The 22803-nt window shown below is 37.0% G+C and overlaps 3 protein-coding genes across 4 annotated transcripts; all 3 read left to right on the top strand.

Moving 5' to 3' along the window:
- Positions 1–630: 630 nt before the first annotated feature.
- On the top strand, positions 631–8249 carry LOC137722630 (putative acyl-activating enzyme 16, chloroplastic). Of its 2 annotated transcripts, none has more exons than XM_068461677.2 (18): positions 631–1083; positions 2377–2568; positions 3224–3338; positions 3853–3940; positions 4197–4399; positions 4567–4685; positions 4938–5087; positions 5293–5360; positions 5463–5568; positions 5771–5929; positions 6042–6095; positions 6175–6255; positions 6492–6629; positions 6892–7051; positions 7367–7446; positions 7542–7690; positions 7864–7921; positions 8017–8249. In XM_068461677.2, the coding sequence occupies exons 1-18, from the start codon at positions 859–861 to the stop codon at positions 8107–8109; spliced, it is 2238 nt and encodes a 745-aa protein (XP_068317778.2). In that variant the 5' UTR covers positions 631–858; the 3' UTR covers positions 8110–8249. The 2 variants fall into 2 exon arrangements, 1 of the variants encoding a protein (XP_068317778.2); XR_015961355.1 differs by having other exon boundaries at positions 720–1083; positions 7350–7446.
- A 118-nt stretch (positions 8250–8367) lies between these two features.
- Positions 8368–11952, top strand: LOC137723581 (Pentatricopeptide repeat (PPR) superfamily protein). The gene has a single exon (XM_068462781.2). The coding sequence runs from the start codon at positions 9888–9890 to the stop codon at positions 11718–11720; it is 1833 nt and encodes a 610-aa protein (XP_068318882.1). The 5' UTR covers positions 8368–9887; the 3' UTR covers positions 11721–11952.
- Positions 11953–14828: 2876 nt separating this feature from the next.
- Positions 14829–19269, top strand: LOC137722336 (selenium-binding protein 2). The gene is made up of 7 exons (XM_068461313.2): positions 14829–15175; positions 15880–16075; positions 16911–17138; positions 17436–17667; positions 17788–17895; positions 18007–18279; positions 18862–19269. The coding sequence occupies exons 1-7, from the start codon at positions 15019–15021 to the stop codon at positions 19141–19143; spliced, it is 1476 nt and encodes a 491-aa protein (XP_068317414.2). The 5' UTR covers positions 14829–15018; the 3' UTR covers positions 19144–19269.
- The last annotated feature ends 3534 nt before the right edge of the window (positions 19270–22803 follow it).

Raw genomic sequence — 22803 nt, 5'->3', positions numbered from 1 at the left:
TGTACTGTGTACAACAGATTATGGTCGAGAGTAATTTTACTCATGCTCTCGTTGCGATTAACGACCAGTCTAGGGACATATCTGCTATTCGTGTGCGGAGGACGTGGTGTACTGGGCGGCTGTTTTTTAATTTAAACAGATCATGCCTAGAACTAGAAGTTGTAATGAGGTTGCCCTTGAAGCTCAGTTTTCCGTGTTAATTGGCAACGAAATAGTTTGGTTCGAAGATCAACGTGATACTATATAGGATTCACTCCTCCAAGATTTGATTTAACTCTCATTTAAGGTCATTAATATATCGTTAGTTTAAAAAAAAAAAAAAATTAATGAAAATGGTTTAAAAACTTTGAATTTTAATAATAAGAACAAAATAAAAGATAAAGTGAATAATAGCAGAATTGACTTTTTAATATAAAAATACGATTTTTCGTTAAAGTAAACAGTATAAAAGTTTTTCGTTAAAGTTCCTTTAAAAAAAATCGTTTAAGAAATTAAGAGTTCCTAATTAATTAAGCAAGGGAAAGATACCTCGTCCCTCCCTCCCTCCAATTTATCATCAATAACCTTAGTAAAAGTAAAAGTAAAAAATAAAATAAAAATAAATATATGCCATTATCTCCTCAAATTCATGTTCTTGGTCCGACGTGAACAACTTCCATCGACTCGGCACAGAAAACGTTGTCCTCTAACTCTTTGCTCCGCGCACTCTTTCACACAACTTTTGCATTTCCTTCACGGCTTCACCTTCTTTTCAACTTCCTGCAATCAATCACCCACACTTCTCTCTTTCTCTCTCTCTGTCTGTCTATAAATACATTAAAAGGGAGACGCACAGAAGAAGCTGTTCTGGGAGCTCTGATGAACCCAATTTCCACAGTTTCGGCTTCTGCTTCTGTCAACCAAATGGCCACCTTTTTCTTAGCGCCAAACTACGTCCTGGGCAGCTCTTCTGATTGCGGGCACACCCTTCAGTTCCGTTCCAACAATAATTCCAGAAGCGGACAACTTTTTCATAGAAAATGGCACGGAAGCCGAGGTGGGATTTCTGTCAGTCGTGGATTTAGAGTGTCATGCCAGTCCAAGGTGATTCCTCAACACCCTTTCGAGAGTTCTATATGTTTTCTTCGAAAACGGATTCCTTAATGGGGGTATCTGTAAATATTCGTACTATTCAGTTTATAGTTTTGTGTTCGTAGTATATTAGTATTGCCTGTAACGTTAGTATGTCTTCAATTCTGTCATTAGTGGTGAGAATTTATGGTTCCACGAAAACATGATGAGACGGTATTCTGTAATTGGCTGTTTTGACGATCCCGGACTTCTTTTTGACAAGATGATATTCCCAACTACTCTTATCTACGAAGAGTGGTATTGGAACTTGGGGTGCAAGAGATTGGGCACACAGTCTCATCCACCTGACCTAACCCACGTCTGTGACATTCATGGACTTGTAAAACAAGGTTTAGGATATAATTTTTCGTTTGTGTGGAGTATATTGTATTTTAAAATTCTCATAAAAGTACTAGGTAATCAAGTTAATTTGTTGATCATCTTTGGCTTCATAAGATTTTTGTATTCTATGCATTAGTTTTGTTCCTTTGTTTGCCCTATTCATACCATGAGTTTTTCTGTAGGGGAATGATTTTGCACACCCTTTTTCACATCCTGCAAACCCCTCTCCTTTTTCAGCCATTGGATTGAACAATCAAGGGAGAATCAAGGGCTAGAATTAAGGGGACGTGGTGTAGAAGGTGAAAAAAGGTGTGAAGAAATCACTCTTCTTTATGATGTTATAGTATGGATTCTTCTTGATTACCAAAATTCTGCTTCATATTGGGCCAGAGTTTTGAATTGGAGAAAAAAGTTTTATTGGCTTTGAATTTGAATTTGAATTCTTACTGAAAAGCTGCTACCTTGGTCATGCTTTGAATTTCAAATACTAGATGTTACCTCCAGGCTCCGGCTAATACACAACTGTGTCTGTGGACACCTGAACAAAAGCTGTATATGCCCATCATCTTCGTTCTTCACTCTTTTGCAGATTTCTTTTCAAATATGGAATTAGAACCTGATATATGCATGCTTCCATTGTTTATAGAGCTAATATTTTTCCAGCTAGAGGATTTGGGTTGTACTCTCATTCCTCTATCTGCTTGATTGCTCAAGATCATGCCACCTTCATATAGCTAGTGTGTGTCGTCTTCTAACTTCATCACCTCCCATTCGGAACTATCAAAAACTCTTTTGATCTTGTTGTGATGGTCTTATTGAGTATATATTATAAAGTCTGTGTTTGTTTTCTCTTAGCTGTAGAAGCCTTGGAATGTCTGATATACAGATGGTCACACCTATTTGTATTTGTAAAAAAAAAAACAGACAGAAGAAAAGCAGATACGAAGGCATTCACCTTTCCTGGAACGTGTGTTACTAGATGATAATGATGCTTCAGAATCTGATAAGTGGAAAGCAGTTCCTGATATTTGGAGATCTTCAGCTGCGAAATATGGTGACCTAGTAGCATTGGTGGATCCCTATCATGACCCACCTTCGAGTATAACTTATAAACAGGTTAGTTTTCTTTTCCATTTCTGACTTATCACTTTCATACTTATTTTATCATGGCTACTTTGCTTATTTTGTTGGTCGCTGACTCATCACGATGGGAACTTAATGCTTTTATTAAGGGTTCATGTTTGTTACTAGTAGATGTAATTGGAGACTAGGAGTACAATGAACAGAAAACGAAATTCCTCTCTTCTTTGTTGGGTTTAACAATATTCTTCATTGATTTAAAAAATTTAACTTTCATTGAATAAAAAAGATTACCACCAACGTTGTTGAGTCTACGCTACTTTCCTACTACTACTTTTTTCTTTCATTGTTTTGTTAAGTCGTCTCTGGTTTTGTACCAGTAAACATCAAATTTTTTCTTTCATGGGTTTCTGTTGTTGAGTCTACATTGGGGTTTTCACTTTCAGATTATGATTTTGGGTGCTGTCTAACTTAACAGTTTAACACTTTCAATGTGAAAAGGGTTTGAGCGTTGTGATTTGAAACCTTTTGTAATTTTTTCTTGGCCATCAACTTGGTTGATTATATCAATTTGTTCTTGTATAATTTTTATGATCTCATACTGTCACTTATGTTTCACTTAATCTGCTTTTGTGTTTAGAGTTTTACAGATCCATTGAGTGTCTTTCCTTTGTTTTCTTCAAAATTGCAGCTTGAGCAGGAAATTTTGGACTTTGCTGAAGGGATGAGAGTTGTTGGAGTAAAGCCAGACGAAAAAATTGCACTGTTTGCTGATAATTCATGCCGTTGGCTTGTTGCTGATCAAGGTATGCAATTTTTATTCACATTAGCCATCTTGTAGTACCTTCTCTAGGATGTGGTATGCTCATTTTCTCTATGGCCATGCTATTTCTCTGATAGCATCACTTTTGCTATGCAGGTTTGTTGCTTCACATCCTGCTATTTACTATTCGATTATAAACTGAGCACGTTTTTTATAGTAAATCAAGTGTATATTCCATTCATAGCAAAATATAGTTGAAAAATTCTACAGATAAAATACATTGCCTGACACGGCCATGCTTATTACTTGTAAAGGAATTATATTCTTTCTCTTAACTTCTGCCACTGCTGATAGATCCTCCACTGACTGTATATTGTATACCCCTCTTTTATCGATAAGTTGACAATGCTTAGCTGATCAATGTTAATTTTGGGGCAAAGTCATTGAAAAATGTTAATCTGCTGCACATGATTCTGTTTGTGTTAATTTATCGATTTATCTCATTGGGGGTTCCTGTAAAAATTTTAAAGCTGACTGTTTTGATTTGTTTTGATTAGGTATAATGGCCACTGGAGCAATCAATGTGGTAAGAGGTTCGAGGTCATCAGTCGAAGAGTTATTGCAAATATACAATCATTCTGATAGGTTCGGGTCTACACTCATCTTATTTAAAGTATATTACCAATGTTTATATAACTATATGATTGATAAACCTTAATTGCTGTTTGATAATACATCTTAAATCTGAAATTTCCATTCTATGAAGTTAGTAGCGGGGTTTGGTTAAGATCATTGAAAGTACTTGGTCCGTAAAAACATGAATTTATTTATTTAGAAAAGCATGTTTTCCTTTGTATCTTAACGAATCATGGAATAATGTTTTACTTCATTGCTCCGACAGTGTTGCGCTTGCTGTGGACAGTCCTGAGTTGTTCAATCGGATATCAGAAGAATTTTGTTACAAGGCGATGAAATTTATTGTTCTGCTATGGGGGGAGAAGTCAAGCCTGAAAAATGAAGGAAATGTTCCTATTTTCGACTACAAGGAGATTCTAGATTTGGGACGAGAGAGTCGCAAGAGTTTACTTGATTCTGATGATAAACGTATGTCAACTATCTGTTTGCGTTATGAAGTTCCTTTTTCGTTTTACTGGAATATATGAGCACTCCTCTCTTAATCCTGTCCATTAATTGTTCAATCCTCTTTCTGTGAATGGACTACAAAATGCTTGGTGCGTTTGCAGCCTCTGATGTGAATATTCTGATTGCAGAACAGTCTGATACGTATGAAGTTATCAAATCGGATGATGTTGCTACATTAGTATATACGAGTGGAACAAGTGGCAACCCAAAAGGTGTCATGCTCACACATCGGAATTTGTTGCATCAGGTTGGTTTTGTTTGTCTTGTTTTTCGCGTACTTTCCTTTCATAACTCAAAAGGTGTTATGAGAACGGTTTTCTGAAGAAGCTGTTCTAGTGTCTATCTTTTGTTTTCTGCTCTGCTTACTCACGTTACAGTTTAACCAACTGTTTATTGCACCTCGAAAGGTCTTCGTTAGCCTCTTTGTTAAAACTGAATTCAGTACTTGCCTCCATTATATTGAACTCATTTTTGCAGTTATTTGCTTTTTGTTTCTCAGATAAAGAACCTATGGGACGCTGTACCTTGTGTAGGTGGCGACAAATTTCTTAGCATGCTTCCACCATGGCATTGCTATGAACGAGCTTGTGAGTATTTCGCTTTTACCTGTGGAGTTGAGCAATTTTACACCAGTGTGCGGAAAATGAAGGTATTATTATCTCAATGGGAAATAATTTTTTTGTCTTTCAAAATTAACTTTATACTATTCTCTGGTGATTTTGAAGAAGAATTGAAAGAATAGTTAACGGGAAATGGAGAAACTATTTGCATCACATCTGTTTATTTACTATTTTGTTTGATTTTATATGTTCAAATTGATCAGTATTATTTGACAATTTTCGTTTATCTGATAGGATGATTTGCGAAAATATCAGCCAACCTATATAATTTCAGTTCCTTTAGTGTATGAGTCACTTTACAGGTATGTCTTTTCTTCATGCTGTCTATTTGTATATCTAGACCTCTTTTTAAGGATAGTAGACTAGTTAACTTTTTTTGGTATCGTACTTGTTTCTCTTTGCAGCGGTATTCAGAAACAAATTTCATCCGCCTCTACTGTTCGTAAGCTTATTGCGCTTACATTCATAAGGATCAGTATGGCGTACATGGAGTTTAAGAGAATCTATGAGGTTCATTTACTGTGAATTTCTTCTCTGAATAGTTCTGTTATTTTCTATGTTCATCTCCAAACTGGAATACACTGCATACAGTGATTATATGAATGTGGCAATGGATTTTGTTGTTTCTGTTGTGTTTTGTTGTAACACCTACTATACCACCCAAGCTTATAGCGTTATCAATATGCATTTACGAATTCATTCTCGTTTGTAGGGAAAATATCTGACGAGGAACCCGAAGCAAAGTTCATATCTTGTTTCAGTAGCAGATTGGTTATGGGCGAGAATAATTGCTGCGTTTTTATGGCCTTTGCACGTGCTGGGAAAGAAACTAGTCTACAGTAAAATTCAATCCGCTATTGGAATATCAAAGGTCATCTTATTTCGACGTTATTATTTGTGTCTTCTTTGTTCTGTGACGACTTTTTTTATTATGTTGATTAGAAAGAGCGGGACTAATTGGGAAATTCTCTGGCTTCCTGCAGGCCGGCATCAGTGGAGGAGGTTGTCTGCCTTCACATGTTGATAAATTTTTTGAGGTTGGATTCTCACCCGTACTTTCTTCGCCAAGTACAATCTTTGGATAATCATTCTCATTGTACTGTAGTATGCTTGCAGGCAATTGACATGAAACTGCTGAATGGATATGGTTTAACGGAGACTTCTCCTGTTGTTGCTTCTCGACGACTAAATTTTAATGTAAGAAATACAATTTAAATTGTTTGTTAGTTTGTATTGTTGAGTTGTGCTTGACATACGTCGGTTGGTATTTACCTCAAGAACAGTAGCAAACTAAATAAGTAAACTACTGCTGATGCTGTTATGTTTAAATTACGACTAGAATGATTCTACAGCTGGTGCAAAGTTATTGCTCATTGACCATGTATCGACTTTATCTACTCTGACAGACATTTCTTGTTCCTACTTTTCTGAAGGTTATTGGTTCTGTTGGGCTACCAATTCGACATACTGAGTTCAAAGTCGTAGATTCTGAAACCGGTGAAGTTCTTTCTCCTGGTTTGAGCGGAATTTTGAAAGTTAGGGGACCTCAAGTGATGAAGGGATACTACAAGGTACCATATATTGTGTTCATCAAATGTTCTTTCTAATTTTTAAATTATTGAAAGATCTGCCAAAACCATTTGCACTCCTTTTGTGTATCTGCCACAAAATTTCAGTATCGAAGGGTCTCTTAGTTATCATCCTCGTATTTCGCTTCTATTTTATGTTTACGTTATACAATTTTGAATTCGATTTTTAATATTACTACCAGAAATCAGCATTTCCATTACCTAATTATATGCTTGTGACTTTTTCTGTTCATGTTTGGACTAGAATCCAGGCACTACAAAGAAAGCATTGGATGACGATGGGTGGCTAGACACTGGAGACATTGGTTGGATTGCTCCTCACCATTCAATAGGGCGAAGTCGTTGTTGTGGAGGGGTGGTTGTTCTTGAAGGACGTGCCAAGGACACTATCGTTCTTTTAACAGGTATACAGAAAGCTTAATTTTCTTCTGCAACGTTGTCATGGATCCGCTAGCTAACAACTTGAAATGTCTTCCTAGTTTCAGTTCCATGAACTATGTGTAATTTCTTAAACACAGCGCTAAAGAAACACTTTTTGTCACAAAACTAGTGAGTCCAAACTACCGGGTTGAGGGACATGTATTTAATCGTATCTTGCCAAACATCTCGATCATATGAGTTTATACGCATGCGTATTTATTTTCTGTTGAAATCTACTCCTATGAGTCTGAATGTAATTTCATTTCCCTAACACTGTGCAAGTCGGCATTTTTTACAAGGGGAAAACGTTGAACCAGTAGAGATTGAGGAAGCTGCCTTGAGAAGTAGTCTAATTCAACAAATTGTTGTCATCGGCCAGGTTATGCCTCAGTTCATTTCCCTTATAGCTGTCTATGTTCCGCCATTTTACAACTGATGTACCGATTCTGCATGTGTTTGCATTCATATATGTAGGATCAGCGACGCCTTGGGGCAATTGTTGTTCCAAACAAAGAAGAGGCTTTACTCGCAGCCAAAAAGTTGGCTGCTGTAGATGCTGCTGATGCCTCCGGCCTAAGCAACGACAGATTGACAAGCTTGGTTTATGAAGAATTGAGAAAATGGTGAAAAATTCTTTATAGGTCAACAAATTGTTGTAGATGTTCTGGGGAATTACCGGGTTTCAATGATCGATAAATTTAAACTTCGTACGAGGCCTTTAAGATTCAGTTGTCTCAAGAATGGTATCTGTTTGCTACAATGCGACTCTCTCATGATCCGTCCTCCATTTTTGCAGGACTTCAGGGTGTTCATTTCAAATCGGACCAATCATAATCGCGGACGAACCCTTTACGGTAAAACATCCATCCGTCCATCCCAGTAGTTCCATCGGCACTGCCTTTGGCTTTACAGATGCGAATGGCTGACAAATTATACTTTCCTGTTGCAGATTGATAGTGGCCTAATGACTCCAACCATGAAAATTCGACGGGACCGAGTCGTGGCTCAATACAAAGAACAAATAGACAACCTTTTCAAGTAAACCAACAAACTTGTATCGATTTTTCCATGCGCATGGATCACATATATCATAGTAAAAAACTCTTCATCAAAATTGTGTTGTTTTTATAAGATAGAAATTCTTTCAAATAATGAAGTGTGGTCCCACAAGGTTCCCCATGACACACCTTTGACTCACGACAATGATAGAGGTCGTAGATAGGCTACACGAAAAATGGGGGCACAAGATTTCGTTTTTCTTTGATGCAGGGCAAGTAAAGCATTGGACTGATTAGAGATAGACTCGTTACTGGAGCGGATTTTGATGGGAGTTTTAAAAATTAATAGGATATTCAGTAAAAAAAAATTCAATACGATATAGATGATAATTCAAATCCAATAATATAATTAGTAAGATAAGATTTGATTGTTGTGTTATTTCCAACAAGATCGTCACCGGTTTCTTTTGGTGAGAATCCTAAGGATCCGTAAATCGTATTCGTTCATCGTACATCATGCGGTCAGTTTTTATCAGGTACGGTTTGTATTTAATTTTAAATAAAAATATTTAAAATGATTTTTGACCGCACGATGTACGATGAACGGATATGATTCACGGATCTCCAGGATCCTCACAAAGAGAATTTGGCGAGGATCCGGATTCGTGTTATTTAGTTTGGTTGCTATTTTAGCAAATTAAATATGAATTTTTGTCATTTCGTCCAAATAGAGTATCCTACTAGCTTTTCTGCACGAGATATCATCATAAGTGAATATGGGTCCAGTTGTAAAATGACGAATATACGCATGCCACGACTTCAAATTTGATAAAATATTAGATTGAGTTAACGGTACAAGGTAAAGTAGAACATTAAACATCAGTCAAGGGGAAAAGTATGTCACCGAAACTTCAGAGAGTGAATTGATATTGACCATAGTTAAAAAAACTAATAAAACTCAATGGTGGACCGATGACCAATAAGAAAAGAAAGCGAGAGGGGAAGGCGGTTTTGAAAAATCGAGCTTTACCTATTAAGACAAAAACACAAGATACGTGTTATAGAAATTCATTATCTTTTGAATCATTTCAAGAGAGACAAAACTCAAATCGCAACAAACCTAACTAAAAAACAAGCAACCAAATTAAATATCTGACCCCGTTTGTAGAAATTTCAAACTAATTTTGCATCCACAATAACTAATATCTGCAGTTTTGCAAGCTCACAATTCATGCACTTTGCAAGATCAATTTTAAAATTTTATGCACTTCTGCACGAACGGTTTTAAAATTTCAGTATTTATACAAGATTAGTTTCAAAATTTTATACGTTTCTGCAATATCAGTTTCACAATTCATGCACTTTTACAATATTAGTTTCAAAATTCTGACACTTCTTCAAGAACAATTTTAAAATCCTAGCACCTCTACGATATTATTTTTAGAATGCTAGGAACCAAATTTCTAAACCAAATGATGTTTCTCCAATAGAAAATAAGCACGTTAATCAACACTTAATTAACAATCCAATCATCACCAACATCATTTGATTTATAAAATTTAGTCTAAAATTTTGGTCGTCTTAGCTTTACTCATTCACATTTTAGTTTATTAAATATAGAATTTATTAGAGATGAAAAATTAAATACGTAGTTAAAATAATTTTTTGACGTTATTTGCTTGTTAGATTTAACAAAATTTAGATTTTCTCTTGGAGATGATGTAAATAGTATACACGGATGGAACTATGGACTTGTACAATGTAACTTCGCAAATAGAACTCTAACGAACACGGTGGGGCTTTGTATAGAAGTAGGTGATGAATGCCAGCGTCTCACTTCCTACACCAACTGCAACTCTGCGCCCGACGCCGCGTGCCTTTTACCGCCAAAAACCTCCACGCCCAAATCATCAAAACGGGCCTCCATCTATGCGTGCCCTTACCCAACACCCTCTTGGATGCCTACGGGAAATGCGGTCTAGTCGAAGACGCGCGCCGGGTGTTCGACGAAATGCCTCAACGAGACCTTGTCTCGTGGGCTTCAATTTTCACCGCCCACAACCTAGCCAGCGTCCCCCACCGAACCCTCTCCATGTTCCCTGCAATGTTCGAATCGGATGGTTTGCAGCCGGACCATTTTGTGTTTGCTTGCATTGTCAAGGCCTGCTCTGGTTTGGAAGCTGTTAGACAAGGCAAGCAAGTGCATGGCCGATTTTTGGTGTCCTCATTTCGTGATGACGATGTGGTTAAGTCGTCCCTGGTTGATATGTATGCGAAATGTGGATTGCCCGATAATGCTCGTGCAGTTTTTGATTCAATTGTGTCCAGAAGTCCGGTTTCTTGGACTGCTCTGATTTCAGGGTATGCCAGGAGTGGAAGGAAATCAGATGCTATTGAAATGTTTGAGAGGGTACCTCTTAAGAATTTGTTTTGTTGGACTGCTTTGATATCTGGGTTGGTACAGAGCGGACACGGTGTTGATGCGTTTTATTTGTTTATTGAAATGAGGAGAGACGGGGTTGATGTAGTGGACCCATTAGTTCTCTCCAGCATTGTTGGAGCTTCTGCTAATTTGGCAGTGTTGGAGCTTGGAAAGCAGGTTCATGGTCTAGTTCTTGGTCTTGGCTATGAGTCTTGCTTGTTTATTAGTAATGCACTAGTTGATATGTATGCAAAATGTAGTGACATTTTAGCTGCTAAGGATATTTTTGCTCGAATGCATCGAAGAGATGTAGTTTCTTGGACTTCTATAATTGTTGGGGCAGCTCAGCACGGGCAAGCTGAGGAAGCTTTGACTTTATATGATCAGATGATTGCAGCCGGAATAAGGCCAAATCAAGTGACCTTTGTTGGATTGATTTATGCTTGTAGCCATGTTGGTTTAGTTAGCAAGGGACGTGCTCTTTTCAGATCTATGATTGAGGATTACGGGATTAGCCCCTCCCTGCAGCACTATACATGCTTTTTGGATCTTCTTAGTCGCTCGGGGCACCTTGATGAAGCTTCAAATGTTATTGATTCAATGCCGTTTGAGCCGGATGAACCCACTTGGGCAGCTTTGTTAAGTGCTTGCAGACATCATGGAGAAACCCAAATGGGAATCAGGGTTGCCGATCATCTTTTAAGCTTAAAACCAGAAGACCCTTCAAGTTACATACTGTTGTCTAATGTCTATGCCGGTGCACGTATATGGGAAAATGTAGCAGAAGTGAGAAAGTTGATGGTTGCTAGAGAAGTTAAGAAGAAGCCTGGTTATAGTTCCATTGGCATTGGAAAGGAGAGCCAAGTCTTTTACGCCGGAGAGACATCTCATCCTATGAAGGATGAGATTTTCGGTTTGCTCAAGGAGTTAGATGCAGAGATGAGGAGAAGAGGCTATGTGCCTGACAGTAGCTTTGTTTTACATGAAATGGAGGACCAAGAGAAGGAAAGGCAGCTCTTTTGGCACAGCGAGAGGTTGGCTGTGGCGTACGGGCTGCTTAAGGCTGTTCCGGGGACTGCTATTCGGATAGTAAAAAATCTTCGTGTCTGCGGAGATTGTCATACTGTATTGAAATTCATATGCAGCATTGTGAAGAGGGACATCATTGTTCGAGATGCCAGCAGATACCATCATTTTACTGACGGGAAATGTTCGTGCAATGACTTCTGGTAACTCTATATATTTTTGGTTTCCCTTTCTTTTACAAAGTTCTGCTTTCTAATTAAAGAAGGTAGACCGAAGGTGTGGAGATTGAAGCTGCTTTCGCTTTTGCAAGTACTTAATTGAAAAGCCTTCGAGTTATAATTTAGAACATGTTCGGTGTTCGCTGTGGTTATCGTACCAGAAAAAAAAACTTCAATACAAAACTTCGGTTTGTGTCTCGTTTTACACTTCTAAAGAAAAATTGACTTGCTTAGCGTCGCCTAAATCATGATTTTAAGGGACGATAACCACACATTTTTTTCCTCCTTCTATACTCTCTGTTTAATTTTGACCGTTGTTTCGGTTTTTTTTTTTTAATTCAATGAAAAAGAAGAGCGTTTATGAGGAAAAAATAGTTTATCTTGTTATCGGCATTCTGAAATGATTTTGTGCACTGCAAATTTTTTATACGTAGAAAGAAAAATACAGTGCATAATAAATAGATGGGTGCCTGGCGATCGCCCTACATGCCTAAAATTCAAGGGCTTCACTTCGTGAGTCGGGAATGACATCATTTATTAGTAAGTGCTAGCGTTATTTTATTGCAATGTAGGTTTGTCGTTGAATTTCATGTAAACTAAAGTATTATGAGTGAAATTTAGGATATTTAGGCAGAGTTAGAGGGAATATCTAATTGCAACAAATTATAATTTAGGGAATTTTAACGAAAAGCTTCAGGTACTGTTTATTTTAACAAAAAATTATATTTTTACATTAAAAAGTTAATATTTATTTTACCATTTATTTTGTTTTTATCGTTAAAACTCAAAGTTTTCAAATCATTTTTATTAATTTTTCTTATAATTTATGAAACATGTGCTTTTGCATCATTTTAATATTTTCGACATAGCGATCTTAATTTATGGAACACGTACCTTATCTTTTTATTTTGTTTTTTTATTTTTATTTTTATTTTTATTCTATTTTTATTTTGGACATAGTGATCTTCGCAGCTAGGACTTTGAGATGTGTGGTTATCTGGTGCTTAATAAAATAAGAATAGTCGGAAGGCTTATAAGATTCCTATAACAAATTTTCTAATGCAATCCCATTCCCACTTCGGTCCCATCTTCAGGATAAGGATGGATCCTCTTTGTTGGAATTCGGGGATCAATTAATTGTGTCTGTTCATCGTATATCGTACAGTTAGTTTTTGTTAGGTACTATTTATATTTAATTTTAAATTAAAATTTTAAAATAATTTCTAACCACACGACATATGATGAATAGACACGATTAATTGATTATTCGGATCCAAAGAGGATCTTGTTCCCTATCTTCATACACCCCACATCACCTTCGTGCAATTCGTTTAGATTTCTAGATCCATTAACTTCAGGTTTCTAGATCTGTTAACTTTAGATTTCTTGATTTGAATTTGAGATGTGTGGCATATAAGAGTATGTTCGGTATTCAAATTAAATCTCTTTTTTTTTAACTAAAAAATTTTGAGTGTCAAACCAAAAAATTTTGTTTGGTAGGATTATTTTGAAAAACAATTTTTGAATCCTAAGCCTAAATTTTTTATTTGGTAAGACTATTTTGAAAAACTAATTTTTTTTTTTTTTAAACAAATGATACACAAAAGGGGAAGGAGGGGTACGCTAAACCTCACAATAGGTTAACAATAATGTGATTCAAATTCAATTTTGACGAGAATCAAATCTAAAACTTCTCATTTATAAACAAAAAAGAATGTAAAACTAACTTGAAAATATAGCCTATTTCATGAAAACGTAAAAAGTTTGTTTTTAAAATTTTTAAAACTAAAGGCCCCACTCTTATCCTCTTTCTTTCCAGATCATTTTTTCTTCATCCACTCTCCTGTGTCGTATCTCCTTCTCTCTCTCCCCTCTCTTTCTTACGAAGAGATTCGGCAACAAAGACCCTGCGATATCTTCCAATTGCTTCCATCTCTCTCCCTTGTATCTTTCTCTCTTATCTCATCTCTTTTGATCTCGATCTCCCTTCTTCGGCTCCAACAAGGAGCTGCTGAGCAGAGAGATATGTTTTCCTTTTAAAAAAACTTGTGAAGACTTAAAAACAATTTTGTGTCATACCAAACAAGTTTTTAAATTTTATAAAAAATCATTCTTAAGAGAAAAATATTTTCGATGAAATACCAAACAAGCCTTAAAATTCCTACATAACTTCTTACGTTGTTATCTTATCTTCATGCCACCCATCCCCTCCATCCATTTCGTCAAGATTCCCAATACCCTAAGACAACACACTCGTTGACTCCTTGACATAAAAACAAATCTCTTTGTAACCAAAGTCTGGCTTTTAGTTTTCCTAGTACGCAATTGGGGTGGGATTTTTTCTCTTTTTTTTTTTTTTTTTTCCTCTCCTCCTAATTGAATGGTTACGGTTAAGCCACGTCAACATGTTATATTAATTTTTTATAGCAAGAAAAAAACAAAAAAAGATAATGTAAGAGGAGGGGATAGAAGATGATAGAAAGAGGAAGGAAAAAAATTTTAATCCTACGGAATTTGGTCATGCACATAACATGTACTCTTGTCATTAATTGATCTCATAATTATTTTTAAATACTCGTTAATTAAAAGTACTTTGAAAAACACTTATTAACGAGTTCTAAGACAATCGATGACAAAAGTGATTTACTTTTTGTATACTTGACAAATATTTATTTCAAACGTGACTATTATGGTAAAAAATTTATATGATATGAATACAGAGTAGCAAAATACTCGTGTGGTTATTATTTTGTATCCAATTCTCTTCTGATACGTGGTGTGGTTGTTACCGTCCTGATTGAAACCGAGCAGTGAAATACGGAAAGGGATCCTCTATGGAACCCTTCCTCTTAATTCACTAAATCAGGGGATTCGTGCCATTGTAATTTGATCTAACGGCTACAAACAGGGATCCACTTTAAAAATTATAATAACTTAAACTATTGGATCAATTTTCAACCGCACGAATCCTTTAATTTGATGCATTAGAAGAAAGAGATCCGGAGAAAATTCATTTGTGTGAAATACCATGCACTAGAAGAAATAGATCCGGAGAAAATTCATTTATGTGAAATACCATGCGCATCAAGACAAAAATGTAGACCACATACAGATAAAACCGGTTTATAGAACTCTGCCACGTCATTAGAAGAGTTGTATATGTATTTGCCCATCCCAATGGCTTTGTTCACTCCGTGAGTATTCCTGTTCATCTTCTTCATCTGATAAGAGCCACGCGGAGAGAGAGAGAGAGAGAGAGCGTTTTAGAGAGAGACAGAGAGAGAGAGATGGCAACGGACGTGGCGGTGCTGGAACAAGGAACAGTAGGGAAGAGCCTCGGCAATGGAGGAGCGTGCTGCGAAAGTGGGCCCGGGTACGCCACCCCGCTCGACGCCATGGCTGGTCCGAGAGAGGCGATCATCTATGTAACTGCCGTTTACTCAGGTACCCGATTGCAATTTTTCCCTCATGACAAATATTCAAGCCTTCATTTCTTCTCCGTTGAATCATGGGTAGAAACTTACTCCCCCACCCTCGTTGTACATATATCTTGCATAAAATAAAATTAAAAAACAAATTAAGAAACTTACTCCCCCACCCTCTGTTAGAAGTGAGTCTTTGATCCGTCTCTTTGATAGCGGGTCCGAACGTACACCGTCCTCTTGACCCCGCGCGCGATGATGGTGGATCCTTGGGGCCAAGATGGTGGGTCCTTGGGTCCCTTGGTTCCGCGTGCCTTGAGGGCGTGTTCGATGGAATTGGATCCTCTCCGAGGCAATGCCTCGGGATCCTCCTGACAATTCCGTGTTCGATTATAGTAAAAGCAAATTTAATAGTTTAAATATCCTAACTCCACTCTAATTAACACCGAGGCTTTTTACGATAAAATCCTAAACGGGGATTGAGCGAGTGGTAATTACCAAGTTGTTTAACTGACAAATTGGGCAGGTGGTAATTACCAAGTTGGGGTAGTATCGGTGTTTGTTGGAAGTGGGTCTTTGGCATGTCTCTTTGATAATTGTACAAATTTTATTGTTTCTTTAAATTATTGCTTATAAAGGTTATATACATGGACAGTTTTTCTGCTTGCATTTGGCAATGACGATGTAAAATTGATGTTAATTCTTCGAAATGCTATTGCAAATTAGGAACGGGAATAGAGAAGCCGGATTACCTTGCCACAGTTGATGTCGATCCAAGTTCGCCTACTTATTCCAAAGTAATCCACAGGCTGCCCGTGCCGCATTTAGGTGATGAACTGCATCACACTGGCTGGAACTCATGCAGCTCTTGCCATGGAGATCCATCTGCAGAACGGCGTTTCCTTGTACTACCTGCATTAATGTAAGATACTAAATTTCATGTTGCATGGACTGTTATACTGTTTGGTCTTAATTGGAAAAGTAGTTCTTATGAAGTTAAGCAAGTGAAATTTCTTGTTAGGCAGCCAATCTGAAATGTTTAAGGATAAACGAAAAGAAATTTGAGAAGAACACGCACAGATCAAATTTTTCAAGCTGGAACCTCCTCAGTCTTAAAATGTTTATTAAAAGCACAATTGATGTATGTTGATGTGGTCCAACCTTGGTGAAGGGAAAGATCACAAATAGTTTGGAGTATCACTTATTTTTCATGATGTTGCAATTCACTATGCTTAATTTCATCTAAAACTGAGGCTTTACATGTAATCGAGCAGTTGAAGCTGTTCTACTGAACATTTTGTCATCTGCTACCTGTGATTCCTTTAACATTTCTCATAGTACAGGAGATACGAATTTCATTAGATGATTAGGTATCTGGAGCATTTTTAAGATTGTTTGTCTAGGAATGACATGCTTGGTTGAAGTTTTGAAATTTCCCTCGAAACAAACACAAGCATTTCGATCATCATGTTTGGCCTGACCGGAGTGTCAAAATCAACTATCCGTAAGTTTAAAAAATCAGCATCTTCTTGCACAGAGACCAGTGTTGTGAATTGGTGGAACATATGGTAATATAAGTCACATCAACTAATGTTTATATATACTTGCTACTCCCTATTATTTGACAAGTTCTGCATTCTTTAAATATCACTTAAGCATTACCGGCTCTTTTCTGTAAGATTCTGAGTGAGGTCTTTCAAGCTTGTATGTGTAGGCCTAAGTATTGGACTTCTTATTAATCCTATTTTATCTTTCAGATCTGGTCGTATATATGTGATAGACACAAAAACAAACCCGAAGGCTCCCTCTTTGCATAAAGTTGTTGATCCTGCAGATATTGTTCAGAAGACTGGATTGGCATATCCACACACATCCCATTGCCTTGCTTCGGGCGATCTACTGGTTTCGTGCCTAGGAGATAAAGATGGCAATGCTGCAGGAAATGGATTTCTTCTCCTTGACTCTGAGTTTAATGTGAAGGGCAGGTATGAACTTCTGCTGGAAACCTCAATTCATTTATTGTAGATTTTGAAGAAACTGTCATATAACACCATGTGGAATTAACTGATTCCCACACACATCAATATCATAAAATTTGAGTTTATATATTGACAATATAAACGTGGAACATGAGATTGATCATACCTAACTTTTATGTGCATCCTTATTAAACATTTGAAAGAGATCGAACCCCACTTCTCTAGGCTTGGTTGCATGGTAGATTGAAGACATCTGCCATTTCCACAGTTTTGATTACATACAGCTATCCTAACATCTGACAGGTGGGAGAAACCAGGGCACAGTCCACTTTTTGGCTATGATTTCTGGTACCAGCCGCGACACAAGACAATGATAAGTACATCATGGGGTGCCCCTGCTGCTTTCACTAAAGGTTTCAACCTTCAGCATGTCTCTGATGGACTGTATGGGAGGCATCTTCATGTATACAGCTGGCCAGAAGGCGAATTGAAACAAACGTTGGATCTTGGAAATACAGGACTCTTACCCTTGGAGGTGAGTTGTCTAAACTTAATCAACATTCAGCAATACTCATTATTTTCACAGTTTATGTTCCTATATAAAGACATCATGCGACTCTGGATCTGTTTTATAACTGAATCTCACTGTTTGCAGATACGGTTCCTGCATGATCCTTCTAAGGACACTGGATTTGTTGGGTGTGCCTTGACAAGTAACATGGTGCGATTCTTCAAGACAGATGATGGTTCGTGGAGCCATGAGGTAATTCAATTCATTCTTACTGTCTTTTGAATCCTTATTTTCATTTTTGTCTTGGAAAAAATTAAAGTACTAGGTCCCGAGTATCCAATAAATCCTAATACATTTTTCCAGGTTGCAATATCAGTGAAACCATTGAAGGTGCAGAACTGGATTCTTCCGGAGATGCCTGGGCTTATAACTGATTTTCTGATCTCACTTGATGATCGTTTTCTATACTTTGTGAACTGGCTTCATGGAGATGTGAGACAGTATAACATTGAGGACCCCAAAAATCCTAAGCTGACGGGCCAAATATGGGTCGGGGGGCTAATCCAAAAGGGATGCCCAGTTGTTGCTGAGGCTGAAGATGGTACAACAAAGCAGTTTGACGTCCCAGAGATCCAGGTCTGTGTGATCTTTCATCTGATAACTTTCGGTATCAATTAGTATTCCTTACTATCACTTAAGTCTTTTTTTTTCTCTGGATTAAGAGTTGGTTTGGTTGCTGTGTCTTAGCAGTCCTGTACCAAAATTTGCTCACCATTTTACATGCTCTTGTCTAATAAAAGGCATCAGAATATTGTTGATATTGTCATTCTCTCCTGTCCAATGTAGAGTGTAATTGCTAAGTAAATAAGATGTACCCAAGATCCTAGGTTGATGTCTTTCCACACCAACTCTCTCGGTTTTCAGTTTTGAACCGAGTAAGGGGTGAATAGCCGGTGTGAATTATAATGCATAGCCTTGACATGAAATGTTATCATCTCTTTGCAGCATTTCCCATGCATCACATGTTCTATCTTCTTCTCATGTATAAGTCTCGTTCACCACATGATTGTAGTAAAAAAAGATAGATACATCTAGCTTTTATGAGGCATAAGTACGTTCATAGTTGCCATACTTGACAGTAGTTCTCAAAGATATTTCATGCCGGAAATTTCGTTTTACCATTTAACATTGATTGATGAGTTCATGTCTTCCATTCAGGGGAAAAAGTTGAGAGGTGGACCTCAGATGATCCAGTTAAGTTTGGATGGGAAGCGGCTTTATGTCACCAACTCGCTTTTCAGTACATGGGATCGCCAATTTTACCCCGACCTTCTGGAGAAAGGATCTCACATGCTACAGCTTGATGTTAACACTGAGAAGGGTGGTCTTGCATTAAATCCGAACTTCTTCGTCGACTTTGGAGCTGAACCGGATGGTCCTTCCCTAGCCCATGAAATGAGATATCCTGGTGGTGACTGCACTTCAGATATTTGGGTTTAATCGTTCTCAAAGTTTCTCTTGCAATTGCTGTCTAATTTTATCATCTGGTGCTTAAAATAATGTGGTATGAACTTATCTTTCAATAGAAATAAAATAAAACCATCCAGTGTGTGAATTATGACATCATATGTAAAGCATGACCGCGATATCCATCTTTTTTTACAAGCACAGTATTGCTAGCCTCTTCGCACGCTCTCATGCTTGAGCTAGTTGGCTGTCTCTCGTTTTCATCAGCTGTGTATGTTCTTTAACAACAAACATTCCTCTGTTGTCTAAATTTGAAGAAAGAAAAATGTGACCCTAATTCCTAACCTCCCTCTTAGCAATGTGGATACATCTAAAAAGAGAACGTCTCTTTTAAATTCAACAAGTTTTTCAATGTGATCGTCACAACGTAAACCCTAAACCCACTCAATCCACCCGATCGGAGTAAAGCACAGGGGATTTAAACGTATTTTATCTACTTGTTTGTCCGATTTTTTCACAATCATATTTGAGACGTTCATTTGCTTGACTCTCAAGAAAAAGAAATGTTTGAGATATTGGAGCAAGTTGCGATCGATATTTGTTTACGTAGTGCAACCACAAGAAGTGCATGGAAACATGTTGCCACTTCTTGTTGCATGCACCAGGATATGCCATATCATATACGCCACTTGCATTTACATAATATTGGTGAACTTTTTACCGCATTTTTTACCAGCATTCCAGAAATTAGGGTTATCTGCCTCTTTTGTTTAACCTTCTACAGAACACAAAATGCACTTCCAGTAATTACACATATGAAATATTGCAGATATGAATTTTTGGATTGAGCGAGCATGCATGTTTAGTTTTTCCTGCCTCTAATCTGAACGTAACTTTTAGCGTCAAGTTTTAGATTATAGTAGCTGTTGTGTAATTTTTTTGGGTTGGAGTATTTTCCATTCAGTTGCTGAGTTTGATGAGGTTCTGTAAGGGATCAGTACAGACAATTTGGGTGCAAAATCTATCACTCAGGCGCATGAAACTGCTTTCATTGATGTAAATGTTGGAGAAAAAAGTATCTCAAATCACCCCCCTAATTAAGGCAATTTCACAAGTGTTTTGTAGCTCAGATGTTACAAGCATTCGCTTATGCACTTGAGATCCCGTGTTTGAATGCCATCCTTGTAAGTTAGATAAATTTAGTGTGAATTATTCCATTATTTAACAAACAAAAAAAAAAAAAAAAAAAACGAACAATTTCATTTATGGTACTGTTATTGGCGCTCCAGAATATTTGTCTTGCATTCCTAATTCCATACTCTATTTTTATAAACTTGGAGGAATACATGACGACCTTTTCCTTCGCTTATTATCTTTTTATATTGTTTAACATGACGACCTTTCCCTTCGCTTACCATCTTTTTGTATTGTTTAATTGGCTTGTAGTTTTATTTTGCTCCAGAGCATTGAGAAAACCACCAACACTAACAAACCGGAAAATTTGAAAAAATAACCAAAACTGACCTCTTTTTGAATTCACGTTAGTTTCATCTTTCATGTGTTTGACTAGTGAAACTAACTAGACATCAAATTCAGATTTGCATCAACTTCATTATAACGTCATTTGCATAAGTTGTTTGATTTCGATGCCACAAGGTGAAGACCTCAGGAGGAGCTGCCACTTTGTGAAGACCAAAGGAATCCATCTCATGAAAGGTAAGGTTCCATAAAGGTACAAGTTGCTCCGGAGATTAGGATCTAGGAATTGAGCTTGTGTGGTGACCTTGCAAGAATCTTGATTTCACTAGTGGATTGGATTCAGTGGAGAGTCCTCGGTTTTTTAACCTAGAGGTGGGTTTTTCCAACCAAAAACTTCCTACATTCTTTATCTCTTAAGCTTGTCCACATATCTTATTGACTTGCTTATGTTTCATGCATCCTATGAATTGTTATTTGATATGTGTTAGAGACTAAATTTACATTGCATATTATGAGCAATGAACTGATTTGTTGTTGACTAAGATAACTCGTACTGAACTAAGTTTGATTTGTAGATTTGCGTTTGATTAACTGACGAATATGTACTTAGTTGAATGGCTAGTCAACACAGCAAAAGCAAGCGGAAAATGTCGAATAAGGGGCACAAAGCCCAAATATGAGACAAGCTCAGGGGATAGTTGAGTCCCGTCTCAAGGAAAAATAAGATAAAACTCAGAATGAAAATGAAGGAAAGAGATGAGAAAGGGAGAAGGAAGAGGTGTATGCAGGGAGGGGGAAAGGGCAGAGGAGATGAGAGGGGAGGAGAAGAAGGAAAGGAGTGCCTTTTGAGTGATTGCTGCCAATTAACCCTGAAGCCGCTTTCACATGGTCTAAAGGCCCACATAGAAGGAGCCACAGATTCAACAGGTTGATCATTAGTAATACTCTCCTATTATATCCCCATGTGAACTAGGATTAATCTGGTGATCCCAGATGAGAACACAATCTTGTTATGATTAGTTCGAACTGCAAGTTAGTAATTCATGGTAAATTTGTGCCATTTTGTCTGGTTTTGCTTTAAACTTTCGGTTCTGCCAAATAAAGTTCTGAATTTTAAAGGGAATTCATACTATTTTGCTTTGATTTTTGGACGATGACTTCTTATTGTTATTATTTCTAGATGATACTTATTTGTTCTTTTGCACTAAACAGAGAAATCCTACTACTTTGGATGATGACTAATTGGGATTTTCTCAGTGTCAAAATTGAACCTTCTTTTGGTACAACAATCAACATCCATTTTTGGAGTGAGATTATACTAATTGTTTCATGATAAGGAGATCTTATTGTACAGGCGAAATTTGGTGCCCTCTTCTTTGTCCTATGGAGTTTGCTTTCAACATTGTAATTTGTCGAGATTAAGAGTCAACAAGGAAACGAAATCAAATGGAAAACTAACCTTAAGGTTCTATTTATAGTGCATAAGACTTAGGTTACAATGAGAATCGTAATCCCAATTGGAAGTAATTTCAAATCAAATAGTAATTAACAAAATTTTTGCATCAAGCAAAGAATCCAAGCTAGAAATCAAATCCAAACCCAAATAGGACACCCAAACGAAATAGGTAACACAAACGTAGTTTCATCGTCATCCTAATTTTGAGCAGTAAGTCAGCAAAGAATCGAAATCAGGGTAACTTGGAAATTCAAAACCCATTAACCAATGAACTACATGCTCATTATTGTAAAAGTTGCATGCAGTATATATAGAAAGAGTAATGTTATTCATACCATATTTTTGTATCACATTTTCATACCACCTTAGGTGGCATTTAATGTGGACAGCTACATCATTTGAATTAATCAGATTTTTAAATTTAGTTCATTATTTAATAAACTAATAATTAAGAAAAACTAGTTAATTAAATGATGATTGTGGTATACGAGAAGTCTTTCTCCTTCATTTCCTTGGGTTTTACAAAATTTTCAAATGATGTGGCAGTCCAAATCAGATAAAAATGGTGAAATTCATATAAAAACATGGTATAAATAGCATTACTCATATAAAAATGGTGAAATTCATGGTAGGATCAGGCCTATTCTAGCCTCCTTGTGGCTCTGCCACTGTTGTTGATTCTGAAGTCTTCCACTATTTTCCTAAATCTTATCTAATGTGCCTTAAATTTACTTTGTTGTGGAGATGGTGGTAGATTG

This window comes from Pyrus communis, chromosome 4, assembly GCF_041283825.1.
Source record: "Pyrus communis isolate YQ-2024b chromosome 4, ASM4128382v1, whole genome shotgun sequence".
Taxonomy (NCBI): Eukaryota; Viridiplantae; Streptophyta; class Magnoliopsida; order Rosales; family Rosaceae; genus Pyrus; species Pyrus communis.
Note: the sequence above shows the minus strand (reverse complement) of the source record. Positions and strands in the feature narration are given on the sequence as shown.